General features: G+C 34.3%; 4 protein-coding genes across 4 annotated transcripts; 2 read left to right on the forward strand and 2 right to left on the reverse strand.

Annotated features, from left to right (window-relative positions):
• Positions 1-12: 12 nt before the first annotated feature.
• On the forward strand, positions 13-2,567 carry aft (cap methyltransferase 2). The gene is made up of 2 exons (XM_014240657.3): positions 13-689; positions 935-2,567. The coding sequence occupies exons 1-2, from the start codon at positions 147-149 to the stop codon at positions 2,486-2,488; spliced, it is 2,097 nt and encodes a 698-aa protein (XP_014096132.1). The 5' UTR covers positions 13-146; the 3' UTR covers positions 2,489-2,567.
• Positions 2,568-2,765: 198 nt separating this feature from the next.
• Positions 2,766-3,721, reverse strand: Ubc10 (ubiquitin conjugating enzyme 10). Its single transcript, XM_014240656.3, has one exon. It carries the CDS (start codon positions 3,500-3,502, stop codon positions 3,038-3,040), a length of 465 nt encoding a protein of 154 aa, XP_014096131.1. The 5' UTR covers positions 3,503-3,721; the 3' UTR covers positions 2,766-3,037.
• A 2,439-nt stretch (positions 3,722-6,160) lies between these two features.
• Positions 6,161-7,389, reverse strand: Prosalpha3 (proteasome alpha3 subunit). The gene is made up of 4 exons (XM_014240655.3): positions 7,232-7,389; positions 6,935-7,140; positions 6,538-6,873; positions 6,161-6,471 (listed from the first exon to the last, which is right to left on the reverse strand). Exons 1-4 carry the CDS (start codon positions 7,232-7,234, stop codon positions 6,234-6,236), a joined length of 783 nt encoding a protein of 260 aa, XP_014096130.1. The 5' UTR covers positions 7,235-7,389; the 3' UTR covers positions 6,161-6,233.
• Positions 7,390-7,791: 402 nt separating this feature from the next.
• Positions 7,792-10,255, forward strand: dgt3 (dim gamma-tubulin 3). The gene is made up of 8 exons (XM_014240654.3): positions 7,792-7,943; positions 8,010-8,338; positions 8,399-8,576; positions 8,643-8,753; positions 8,818-8,891; positions 8,963-9,658; positions 9,731-9,908; positions 9,977-10,255. The coding sequence occupies exons 1-8, from the start codon at positions 7,926-7,928 to the stop codon at positions 10,133-10,135; spliced, it is 1,743 nt and encodes a 580-aa protein (XP_014096129.2). The 5' UTR covers positions 7,792-7,925; the 3' UTR covers positions 10,136-10,255.
• The last annotated feature ends 3,374 nt before the right edge of the window (positions 10,256-13,629 follow it).

Raw genomic sequence — 13,629 nt, forward strand, 5'->3', positions numbered from 1 at the left:
AATATCGGACGCAGTATTTATTAATTGTTTTATTTATTATCCTATTGCTTTTGCAGCGATTTGTAAATTAATATTTATCCAGTATTTATTTCATTGCGTTAAAATCGATCAATATTTCTGTGAATAGAAGAATATTAATTAGTAAAATGCAAAATACAACACAGCCTTCAATTCCATGCAATGGTTTATTGCAGTTTGCAACGAACCACCCAACCACCCGGCCATCAAAGGAGAATTTTCGCTTCGAATACAAGTCGGATCATAACAAACCAAGCAAGATGGAAGTGAACCGAGTATTCGAAAAAAAATTCCACTATCGAAAGCCAAAAGAGAATATTTGGCAGTTACCTCCTCCAACCGAAGCGTTTAGTGAATATTACAAAGTTGATGCACTGCAACAACTGAAGCCAAAATTAAATAACGTAAAGTGCAAATTAAATAATTACACAATTGAAGATTGGAGTCTGCATACAAGACGCCAGGATCCATCAAATGAGATACCATGGCGTTTGAAAAATGAAACCCAAGCCGAATTTGTTACAATAGCTTGGTGTAAATTCTTTGAATGTCTTCACGCCTACCCTCTGGTAAAAGGTTCACATTTAAATTCTTTGCATCTGTGCGAATTGCCGGGTGCATTTATTGCCGCCTTAAATCATTACATGTATTCGACATACAAAGCAGAAGAGGTGAGCATTATTATCCAGAAATGTTTAATACATCATACCCAGGGCCGTAGAGAGAATATCGGAGACCGGAGATGTCTTTGATGAATAAAAAAAAATTGCCAAAAAAAAAAGGGCACCGGCCCTTGCCCTGAAAACTCTGGGCTCCGGAAGGATTTTCCCTGATTTCCTCTTCCCTTCCCCTTAACTGATCATATCAATTGCACTTATTTGTATTATGATGTTTAATAAGTACATATTTTATATAGGTGGAATGGCGGTGGCTTTCTACAACACTTAATCCATACTATGAGGGTAACCCCACAAGTGGCATGATTACAGACGATAGGTTTATGTTTCATACCTTTGACAATTGGCTGATGCATGATGATTTTACTGGTAATATTATAAATCGTAATCATATCGAGCAAATGCAAGAACACTGCAAGCGACGTTTGGAAGACAATGTACAGCTAATTACGGCTGATGGTTCGATAGATTGCGTTGATGCACCGGATTGTCAGGAAGAAGTGGTGGCAACACTTCATTTTGCCGAGATCACCGCAGCTCTGTGTATACTGGCAGATGGTGGTTGCTTTGTAGTAAAAATGTTTACAATGTTCGAATCAACAAATGTATGTAAACTATTTTTACTGAACTGTGTTTTCGAGGAGGTACACGAATTCAAACCTGCTACCTCGAAGCGTGGCAATTCAGAAGTTTATATCATTTGCATTGGTTACCGAAAGCAGACAAAATATTTACCAGAGCTATTGCAATTGATGAAGGAAAATGTTGAATGTGCAAACATATTTCCTCTTTTTCCTAAATCGTACTTACCAAATGATTTCTTGCTGCAACATGAGATATGCGCACGACTTTTTATGAATTTTCAAATTGAAGCGATTGAATCGAACATTCAGACATATGAAGTAAAACCTACTCGTCGTCAGGTTAATTATAAACAGCTTTTCCGGACTGAAACAGCCAATGAATTTTACGCTCGCTACAAGGTGTGTAAAATCGCGGAGCAAAATAAAGTTTTATATGGACATCAAACAGCCGAAGAAAACTGCAAGTCAGCACCATTTTGCAGAGGTTCATACACGGAACGTGAAATGGCAAAGGAAACAACAATAGAACAACGAATATTTTCATTTCATCGTACCATCAACAATTTAGAAAAAATATTAGACTTCCATTATGATATACAGTTTCAGGAAGAATACGACACATTAAAAAAATCTACTTCTGAATTGCATATTTACAGAGGCGCTCCATTCACTGAACTACATAGTAGTCTTTTTGCGCATCCTTTTGTCATGCAACTGCATCAAAACCTTAAGGAAATGTTAGGCCGCGATCCTATTTACATACGGAAACCCAATTGGATTGCTGACGGTGAGGAAATACAACTCAATAATCTTAATATGCATGGATTCTCGCTTCTCCCTCGTGAATATTTGCTTCTATTACTGGATACGATTTATGAAAAACAAGCACGGCGAATAGTTCTATCAAATGTGCTTTTTTTAACACACTTATCCGTTTCGGTGCTACTTTCATTGGCTCTTTTCGTTTTTGGGCATTTATCAATTTCCACTGGACCTGAATTTCAAATAGAGTTGCTTGCTAAATGTGATAAGTATACAGAGGACCAAATATCTACATTAAAAATGATTCGCGAACTTCTAGCTGAAGATGCAAGTGTTTTATGTATTATGCCTATCGAAAAATTGCATCGCAATAAATTTGCAAATACATTGATGGCTTATAATAATCAATTATTGATGAAAAATTTTAAATTAGTCTTAAATAACTAAAACTATATATGATATAATTTTTCTACCCAATTACTCTAGAAATAAATAGGAATAAATATTTAAATTGAAATCTCAAATAAAAACAAATATTTGTATATATATATACAAAAAAAACATGATAACTATTTAAAAAATATATATCAATTGTTGTTTTTTTTTATAGATTTACATTATTTTATTTGCAAATACTTGATATTAAATTATCCACAGAATGATTCCTAAGCGATGACATTGGTTATTTTTCTTTCAGTCTACCTATACTTTATAATAACTAATATTTATAGCTGAATTTGCACATATTTTATAAGAAAACATGTAGCTTTTTATTCAAAGCAGTGGTTTTAGGAATATACACATAAAACAATGACTTTGGCCCGTGTTCGTATGTAAAACTTTCTTTCTATTGGTATTACCATTTACAATACAATTTTATAAATATGTCCAGTAGATGGAAATATATAATTCAATGCCAATGATTATATTTGTTTATTTATGTATATATATATATTTTTTCTACTTCACAAGTAATTTTTTGGCAGCACTTCATTTTTAATCTGTCGGCCGTTTTTCGCTATTCTTCCGGGTATGCTCTTCGGCGTTTTTAATAAAACGCTTTCGATCTCGCAAGTACTCTTCGGCCAAATCTGCACGCAGCGGATGTTCTGGTTCCGGGTCATTGATTAATGCAATCAATGCCTGAACAACTTGATCCGTACGTGTTGCAGGCTTCCAATTTTCAGTTGATATAATGGGTAAGCAAACCTGTCCTTTTTCATCGATGTTTGGATGATAAATTTTAGTCTTAAATATTATCTTTGGCGGTTTAAAAGGGTACTCCGCAGGAAAGTTTATTTCAATACGAAATGCTCCTTTGTTATATGGAGCATTATCTGGTACAATTAAACCGGTCCAACGCAAAAGATTCTCCTCGTCCGCATTAATTTCCCGAAATGATTTCAGACCACAAGCCTGTAGATCGGTCAATTCTTTGCGAAGTCTACGCGGTGCAGTCATCTCGTTTCGTTTACGTTTAGATTCTCCTTCTATAGCAATAAAACTTTAGTGCTTCGCACGTTCCTTACGGCTGATTTTTCAATATCAAATTCACAAATTTTATAAACTTCCAGAACTAATTTCCTTCTGTCCACCTTTTTATTCCTTTTGAGTGTTTATTTCACTCTTTTTCCTTTTGACGGCAATGTCAAAACTAAAAAATGGAACAGTGGTGTTTTTCATTTTTATTTGCACATGAACTATTTTGAGGGAAATTTGCTGAAATGTCACTGGTATATGGTGTATGCCATAATGATTAAATATAAATATTACAATTTTAATACTGTAATGTTAAAGTTTTTAGGAGTTTCTTAATGCCGAATTGACAAATTGACAAAATTACCCGAAACTCTAGTGTACGAATGATCGCTCATCCCTTCCCTTCTTTTTTGAACAACAAAAAGTAAAAATAAAAAGAAATGTAATATAAATAATTTGAAACCTGTGAAAAAAAAGGCTGTAGAAAGGTGAGAACTTTCACATGAGAGCAAACTACAAATAGTTCTCAGCTTGAATTCAATTCCGGTTTCCAGAAAGGATGCAGAACAGACATTGGAATGCAACTTCAAAACTTGACAATTTCTGCATTAACACATAAAAACAAGTTCTATCGGTCCGCTAATATAAATTTAATCAATCAAAGTCCTCAAAGCTGTAATATTCTTTTATATACAACAATTAGAATGATGTTCGGAGATTGTAGCGCTGCTTGGGCAATAACCTATGGCAAGTTTCGTGAACACAATTTGTCAACTAAAAAAGTTTTGCATACAACTTTATTTGAATCGATGTTGTTGTTGTTGTAGCGGTTATCTAATCCTCACATTGATGGTAAGGCTCATTTTGGTTGTCATCGAAATCATCTAACGTTAGGCCCAGGAAAAGTGTCGTTTCGACGGGGTCGGACCATAGGGAGAATGTTGTTAGATGAGTGGGAAAGATATCTTAGTAACTAGTTCGCGTATATACAGACAGAAAGACATAGATAAATCGACTTTCTTTCTAAGATCTCCCACGTTTGCTTCCGGGTGTTACAAAATTCGTGGCAAGCTTAATACAACCTGTACAGGATATAATTATATTGTACTAGTGTATGTTCCACAATTATAGGTTCATATCGTTATCATTAGTTTGCTGGCAGTATAATATTTTATAATATAGTTCAAAGTATTTACTATGTTAAATGGATATCAAATCCAAATAAATATATTTTTCAGGGGTTGTTGTTGTTGTAGCGGCAGACATTCCGCAACCGACCCGACTGTCGTATAAACGGATATATGTATATTTCCGGGGTTAACGGTACACTATAACGTGCTATAGTGTTATGACTCAAGGTCAAGCACTGTGGGCATTGCGCTCACGGAAACTCCCAATTTTTGACATAAACATAACACATTCTTAACGGCACCTTTCTACAAACTTTTTGAACTTTTACGTGTATATAGGTACATATGTATGTATGGCTGTTTCTATCGAAAATTACTCGGAAGACGAAATTATTTAGGCCGCAACTGTTTTTAAATGGGGCACTAACATTTCACGTGTTCTTTGAATTTCTATAACTTGTTTGTTTAGTCAATGTCAGCATTATTTGAACAGTCTATTGACTTTCATGCGAAAAGGTTAACTACTGACTACTAACCGCAATACTATATAAATCCGCGACTTTTCTAAGTCAGTATTCATAACCAGTTCAACATTCAATCGACCTAATCAATTCACTTTTGGATTAAAATGAAATTCGCAAAATATCTTTTACCACTAGCTATTTTCGCGATTTCTTCATTAAAGATTTCCCATGGCCAGAATAACAATGGAACTGCTGGGCCTGCTGGGCCTGCTGCATCTACTGGTGCTACGTCTCCGCTATCTCCAACTTATCCAACGTATCCGTTAACGAACACATATCCTGGGGACAAGATGTTCACAGCAAATCTTCGTTATACAGCGATAAGACGAATAAGGAAATCAGGCAACGGAGCTAGTAGTAGCTCCTCCAGTAGAAATTCCAACAGAAATCGCAATCGAAACAGAAGTAGGGCTAATCGCAACAGGGCTGCAAATGGTAAAAGGAGGAATGGAAAAAGCAAGCGCCGGAATAATCGTCGTGTAGCACCAATTGTTATCTAAACATGTGTAAATCTTGAATATATTTAATAGTGTGAAAATGTTGTTGAACAAGCCATGCAAATGGAGAAATGTTATTATGTAATAATTATTTTAAATTTTAATATATATAAATAAAAAGTATGCGCATAAAAATAAAATCTATTTTCGACTAAGAAATAAGCAATATTTAAATTTTTCACAAAAAAGAAGTCGTTAGATTTGGAAAGAGCGCTGCCGATGAGCGTTTTTAAAGTTTGACATTTTGAATATATTTTGTGGGTATTTCTATTCCACCAACTAAAACAACTTTTGAATGCGTGATATCCTATATTTCGGCAATACGCATACAAATATATTATATATACAATCAGTAGTTGATAACTTCGTTGAATACAAAATCCACAGCGCGTTCATTCTTGCATAACCCTAAGTTATTCCTTTTGTCTTGTGGATAATATAGTAGCATGTATCGTAAATCTTCTAAATACATAAAATCGTTCACTGATATTTTTACTTTTAATAATTACGTTTAATTCCGAAACACAAAATATTATTAGATAGAAAATTCGAACATCTAATTCTAATTTGACCCTGACGTTGACGCTTTCTTTTCTTCCTCCTCTTCATTGTGTTTAGCTATCAATTGTGCGATTTCTTCTTTTTGGACCATTTTAATTATAGGGCGTGAATTACTCCCTAGAGTGGTAACTGCCATTTCCACTTTTTCTGCATTAATACCTTCCATGCTTTTAGCTAACACCTTGATAGCGATTTTCTTAGCTTCTTCAGTTTTAAGAGGATTTTCGACGTTATCATAACTATGAATTGCAAAATTAAATCAACTAATATAATTGTTTAAATATACATGTTTTATGTTTTCTTACCGGTTTGCAAGTTCTGTCTTTAACATAGACATAGCTACACCAAAGCTTTTACCAATGCAGGTGCCATTCCAACCACTATAATTGCCACTGGGGTCTGATTGATAGAGTTGAAATCCATGACGCCTATCGTGCCCCATGTAAAGGATCGATACACCAAATGGACGCTTACCACCATATTGTGTGTATGCTTGCTTGATGTCACACAAATGTGAGACCAGTTGCTCAACCGGTATTGGTGCACCATAATTATATTGATAACGTTGGGCAATTAAGCGCATTTCATTTACTAAAACGTTGGCATCCGATGTAATACCAGCAACAGCAACACATAAATGACTGGAGAAAGTATTGATAAAAAAATCATATATTCATATTAATAATGGAAATCACAACTTACTCATTGATTTTGTAAATTTTGTCCTGAAAAATATCATTGTCTAATAATGGACTTGTAGTGTGACATTCTGCAGCTATAACAATACCATCGTCTGCGCGTATACCTAAGGCAGCGCCAGCACGAGAAATAGCTTCCATAGCATATTCCACCTGATATAGTCGACCTTCTGGGGAGAAGATGGTTGTCCGCGAATCATAACGACGTGCCTACGAAGTACAAAAGAATACTTGCATTAAAATGCCTAATTTAACTGCATTAAGCCCAACATCACTTAAAATGATTTTTTATATCACTTACCATATTGCTGTTTAATTAAATCTTCTTAATATTCACTTATTTCACACTGAAATTGTATTGTCATTCCTGCCGCGAAAAGTGTTGCCAACTCAACTGCCATGTTTATCGATAAATACTTAACAGTAAGAAATTGCAGTGCTTACAAGCACTAAAAAGGATTTTGCAACAATCAGCAGAAAATGTAAATTATAGAGAAGGTCCAACCAGAGAATGTAGATTATAATTTAAGATTATAATTTAATCTACATTCTCTGTATGTACTTAAGAGTTTCGGTTAAAGTTGTGTATTGGGCCTTAAGAAACTCTTAGAAACTTTAATAGAAATCTCACGTAGGGCTATTGGGTAACTTAGCGGTGACTTATTCGGTAGGTGTCTTGCAGGGTACAATTAGTACTTTGGCGTAACAAAAATATGACGTATTTGATTCAAGTATTAAAAAGTTCAAGGTAATATGAAGGTTTAAGTTTGAAACTTAAGAATAAAGCTGAATAAATGACAGGAAAATTTATTTAGTTTAAAATTTATACGGTCATTATTTGCACCCTGTAATCAATGGGAGTGCAGCCCATTTATTTTCTCTGGATATACGTTCTCTGTCTGGTCTTATAAATACGAAGAAGAAGAATTCAATTCGATTTAAAATTAAATATTTGAGCTACATTTTGGATACAAGTGTCTTATCTTTTAACAATCATGGGCGATTTAATTAATGTAAGTTTAATATCAGATAAAAATATATTAAAATTGTTGTTTGATTGTATGTTGTCTACTCTGTAGCATTTTGATGCCTTCAAAAAGTTGGGGTTCGATTGCGCCAATCAATGGATACTCTATGATGATCGTTTCCAAAAGTTCTTTAATTTTTTCACTGAAAATATAACTGATGTAAATATACTAACCGAGAATGAAGTATTAGAGTTTGACGAATTAAAGCAGAGGGGAGAGTTGCTGGAATCTACTGAACGCGCTGCGAAATTAAAGGAATTAGAAATTGTAAATCCCGGATTGCTGCAATATACAGAGGAGCAGGTAACAGCGATATCTGAGGATCTTAATTTACTAGAACATACAGAAGATTGTTACGTATCACTCGTTGAGGAAATGAGGTAGTAATTGCGTTATTGTTTTGTATGTTACATGTATTTACATATATTCGGTCTCTGTAGAGGTACCAAGAACAAAATTAACGCGCAATTAGGGGATTTAGAAAATGAAATCAGTATTTTAACTAGTAAAGAAAATGATATGCTAAATGAATGTCAAAACTATGCCCGTCGACTTGAGGAAATGCAATTAGAAAATTATAAACTTTCCAACGAAGCCACTCGTTGCTTTACGAAAATTGTAAGTATATTATTGTATTGTCACATTTAGTGAGTCAACTCATTGTTTTCTATTTTTAATTTGTAGCAATCGCCACCGCTTTTTATTCATCAATTACCTATAGATCAATACCTGTTGAAATGCGATACATTCATGCAATATTTTACTCTATATATGAAGGAGAATTTTAAAATTCAGGTGCAGTAAGCCCTTGTTATTATTTTTATTCAAATCAATAATCATATCAGCAATTCTTTTGCAGGATTATAACGAAATGGACTCTACCTCATCTGAACATTCCGAATTTTCTGACAAGCTTCAATCCTTAGCTAAATCGTAAGCGCATAGAATATATAATACTTCTTCGTTAAGAAATATATTTTCCTTTTTATTTACAATTATTTTAGCATGGAATACTACACGCTTGAGTACATTAAGGAAAAGGCAAAATCAAAGGCTACACAGTCTTTGATCGATCTTTTAGATATTTCGCAAATACATGTCATCAATCTTGCTGACATGGAGCATGAAACTCGCGAACTGGAAATGATGAACGAACACCATTTGAAAATTGCTTATGAAACTCTTTTGAACGATCTCACTTTGCATGTGCAGCAGCATACTCAGCAGCGTATGGAGTTGATACTTTATGAAAATACAAAATTAAAATTAGAGCGTGCCTTAAAGCGTCAAGAAACCGATAAACGTTTAACAAAAATCATCTCGGATGCATTATCAAATGCCGAACTAGTTTGGATCGCGATACAATTAGATTTAGAACGAAAACGTAATCGTTTTGTGAATACGGATCAGTTAAACAGTGAAACAGATAATTGTCAAAAACGCATTAAAATTATGCGCACTATTCAACAGAACAATACGCCACATTTAGCTTATGGCAGTATATTTACTAACACCTCTGCCCCATCACTGTTGGATGCAATAGCCGAACAATTGTCGCGTCATCTAGGTCAGAAAGTGCGCAGCGAGCCGAAATCTTGCCTATATGAATATGAGAAATTCACTAGACTCTTGTCATATGCTGTGCAGGGGATGGTCGGCGGCAAAGCATATGCAAATGTCATTTCACAAATGGACGAATTGTAAGACAAAATATATTGAAATACTGTTGCTATTTTAAACTAATATTATGAAATGTTGTGGTTTGCTATTAGACAACGATTAGAATCCTTATTACGGCCAATGGTGTATGATAGTCCTGTGGAGGCACCAATGTTCGAACATCTGCGCTTCTTAATGCCCATTTACAACGCCAAAACTAATCAAGAGCGCATTGATAGAACATTGCGTTATTTGCGTACGCAATTTCAAGAAAACATAGCCGAGAGACTAGTAAGATTTCCTACATATTTTACAAATTTAATTATTTTAACAGCGTTTATTTCTTTTCTACTTAAAAGGAAAAAGACAAACTATGGCGCTACAGTCAGTTTTTGTGGATTTGGTTTTTAACCGAACCGCGACGTATGATAATGGCAATTGAAGAGGCGAAGAAAGCTGCCTCCAAAGTACCAAGTACCGCGGGGTTGAAGTCGATAAGTGGCATAAAAAGAAAATGAGTCTATATGGTGCGTTTGAACATGGCGTTTGAACATATTCGTGAAAATTTCAAGTTATTAAAGTCATTTAAAATAATTGCTAATTAATTAAAGTACTATTTTTAATATTTAAATAAATAATGTGTCTTTTATTTTTATACTCTTGCAACATGTTGCTACAGAGAATAATAGAGACTTAAGATACAAAAATGTAATTTGGTACAACAAATCGTAATAACAAGGGGCAACTGTGGTTTGAAATAATATATACTGGGGTGGAGCGAAAAAAATTTTTTTTTTTGCCTACCCTGAGGGTAAAATCTGTAGATTATAAAAAAATATAATTTTTGAACAAATTTTTTTTAACATCTAGAGGCGGCGTACATCTAGACGCAGTTTTAAAGTATTGTATGTTTCGAGTAGAAGCGAAGCGACCGGAAGCGTCAGAGACCAAATAAATAGTTTATACAAATGATCAGCGTGATGAGCTAAGTCGATTTAGTAATTTTCGTCTGACTGTTAGTTTATTCATCTGTCTGTCCATTTGTCTATACATATATACGCGAATTAGTCCCTTGTCGATATCGGACCACTATAGCATATAGCTGCCATACAAACTGATAGATAACTTTTTTTATTTAACGAGATATCTCCACGAAACTCGTCTTGGATTATTTTCTTAAGCAACGGTACAATCTCCAAAGAAATTGTTTAGATCGGACCGTTATAGCATATAGTTGCCATACAATCTGACCGATAAAAATTAAAATATGTTTGTTTGTGAAGGTTGTTATAGCTTCGGGGAAATTGAAGTTAATGTTTTTTTGTTTTTTTTTATATTTATTTTAGTGGTGCCTTTATATCATTCAACATAACCTATAAGTATACTAAGTTTAAACAGTTTGCCAATTTGAAAATTTCCCACAGGGTTCATTTTCTGTCCATAAGGTTTGGTAAGTGTGTGTGTGCGTGTGCGGCAAAGATTGTTGCAGGCAACAAAACAATATTCTGAAACACTTCAATAAGACACCTACATACTTTCGCGCCAAAATGGTTAAGTAAACAAAACGAATTAATGAATTAAGGCCTGAAGAAAGACTTGTGCTTGCTGACAATTGTCAATGCATATCGATGTGTGCGCTCGTATGCATTCGTGCAACTTGTGTCCATATTTGTATTTGCCTCGGAGCGAAAGTTTCTCATAATCTTTTATTTTGCGTATGTGTTTGTGTTGTTGTTATTTTTGCACGACCATCTTTAATGATGGAGTAAGGGACATGTTAATTGTTTTTAGCAAGTGTAATTGAGCGTATCTAATAGTATTAATGTATAATTGCACAGCAGATGATAGTGTAAGCATGTGTGTGTGTGTGTGTGTGTAGATGTAACGAAGAGAATAATCATTGGCATGATTTTGGGGCTCTCGACGGATTTATACATTCTCTTTAAATGTTTTTTATGGTTTTCAATGAAGAAAAGAGATTTTTTTTTCAATTTAAGGAGTTATATCCACAGACATACAAGTCGAAAAAACACGTTTTCTGTTATTATTATTTATTTTTAAAGCAAAATTTCAGTTCGATATCTCAAAAAGTGTGGGACTAGTTCGCATATACATATACAGATAGACGCACAGACAGACGGACATGGCTAAATCAATCCAGCTCGTCACGCTTATCATTTATATGTATGCACTTTATAGGGCCTACGACATCTTGGGGTTACAAACTTCGTGGCAACCTTACAATTTGCCAACAATTTTGTTTAAAATTGAAATAACTCATTGCACTTCAAAACTGAAATTCAAATCCCCACAGGACATCCGAAACATTGATCCATTCATTACAACTGAAATGTACGATTTAGTGTTTAAATTATCACTCGAAGTCAACGAGCCAAGCGCAGCAGGACAAATACATAATGGAAACGTAGTAATAAACAGTGGCGTTGTTATTGCTTTTGTTGTCTCTGCTGCTTTGCATAATTGTTATTGCCTTAGCTGTGTGTATTTATGTAAATCCCTAGCTGCATATATGTGAGCACAAGCGTGTTTGCCAACTGTCGCATGCTGCTTGCCTTTAAACGCACACACACACAACAGCGCATACATACACACATACTCCTAAGCGAAACGCAACGAATGAACGATTTACCAGCGCGTCTCATAAGAAAGCGAAAGGATGCGTTGAAATGTGTGTGCGCAGCCGACAAGCGAAAGAAAAAACACCAGCTTAAGTGTGTATGTGTGTGCGCCTTCCAAGCGCAGACCAAGCGACCAAGTGCCGCTGGCGTATAAAAGCGACGACAGGACGTATTTGCGGCTCATTTGTATCTTGACTCTTTGAACGGCAGCAGCAGCAGCAGTGCGATACGTAAACACTACTAGGTATTTATTGGTGGCAAAGTGATAAACAGGCACACACGCAAACACATACGTACAAACATATTTATTTGCAAAGCCTTGTGTATGTTATGTGTGTACAGTGATTTCGAAAGTGTATGAGCCGACATGGAGTTGACGAAGAATAATAATGAAATGCTCGCACATAATTTGTTGACTTTAAATATTGCAAACACAAAAGCATGCACGCACCCACACATGCATACATACATACAAACATACATATGTGCTTGCGTAGTGGAGTGTTGTGGCAACAAGTATTTACGTTGACACGGCGTATGAGCGACGGCATGTGCAATTGCTTGTGTGCGGTGTGAAATTGTCGAAGGAGCCAAATGTGCTTGGATTGTGGTAACCGTTGAAGCAAGAAGTTTTCACTTTACGCTTATAAACCAGCGACAAATGTAATGAAAAATCTGTATGCTGTAATGTTATAAATATGTGCTCCTTATTACAATGTTACAATGGCTAAAGAAATCATGGCATGGGATGCCTTAAAAGCTGTTCAATTTGTTGAAATACAGTTAAGTGTTTGGAAAAATCATAAAAACGATTTTTTTCGAGGCATTGTTGATTCGTATGCGGATTTAGTGGCTCATTTGTGCGCATACAGAACAAAAAAGTAAAAAATAAATTCGATTCAGTGGAAAAACCACCGACATTTATTTGAAGCCAAATTAAGTAGAAAATATTAATTAAAATTCAAGAATATAATATAATAATTTTCAATTATAAAGTAATTATTTTTGAAAAATATTTCAACAACTTTTTAATAAATAATTTTTTTTGAAATATTTTTTTTACCCTTTTTCTAATTTTTCTGATTTCCTAAAATTTACTTAAAAATAATATATGTTCAATTAATCTGACAAAAATCAAATTTAAAATTTTTGAATTAAAAAATTATACATATTGTCAAAAAATTTTTTTAAAATATATTTTATTCATATTTACTCGTATAACAGACATTCCTTGGAATCTAAAATATTTATTATTTTACTATTATTTCAGAATATAAAAAAAACACTAGCACAAATCTGTTAAATAAATTCAATTTATATTTAAATAATGGTTTTTGATTAAAAACTTTTAAAGGAACTGCACAAAAAAGAAA

The sequence above is a fragment of the Bactrocera oleae genome, chromosome 4, assembly GCF_042242935.1.
Source record: "Bactrocera oleae isolate idBacOlea1 chromosome 4, idBacOlea1, whole genome shotgun sequence".
In the NCBI taxonomy this organism is placed as follows: Eukaryota; Metazoa; Arthropoda; class Insecta; order Diptera; family Tephritidae; genus Bactrocera; species Bactrocera oleae.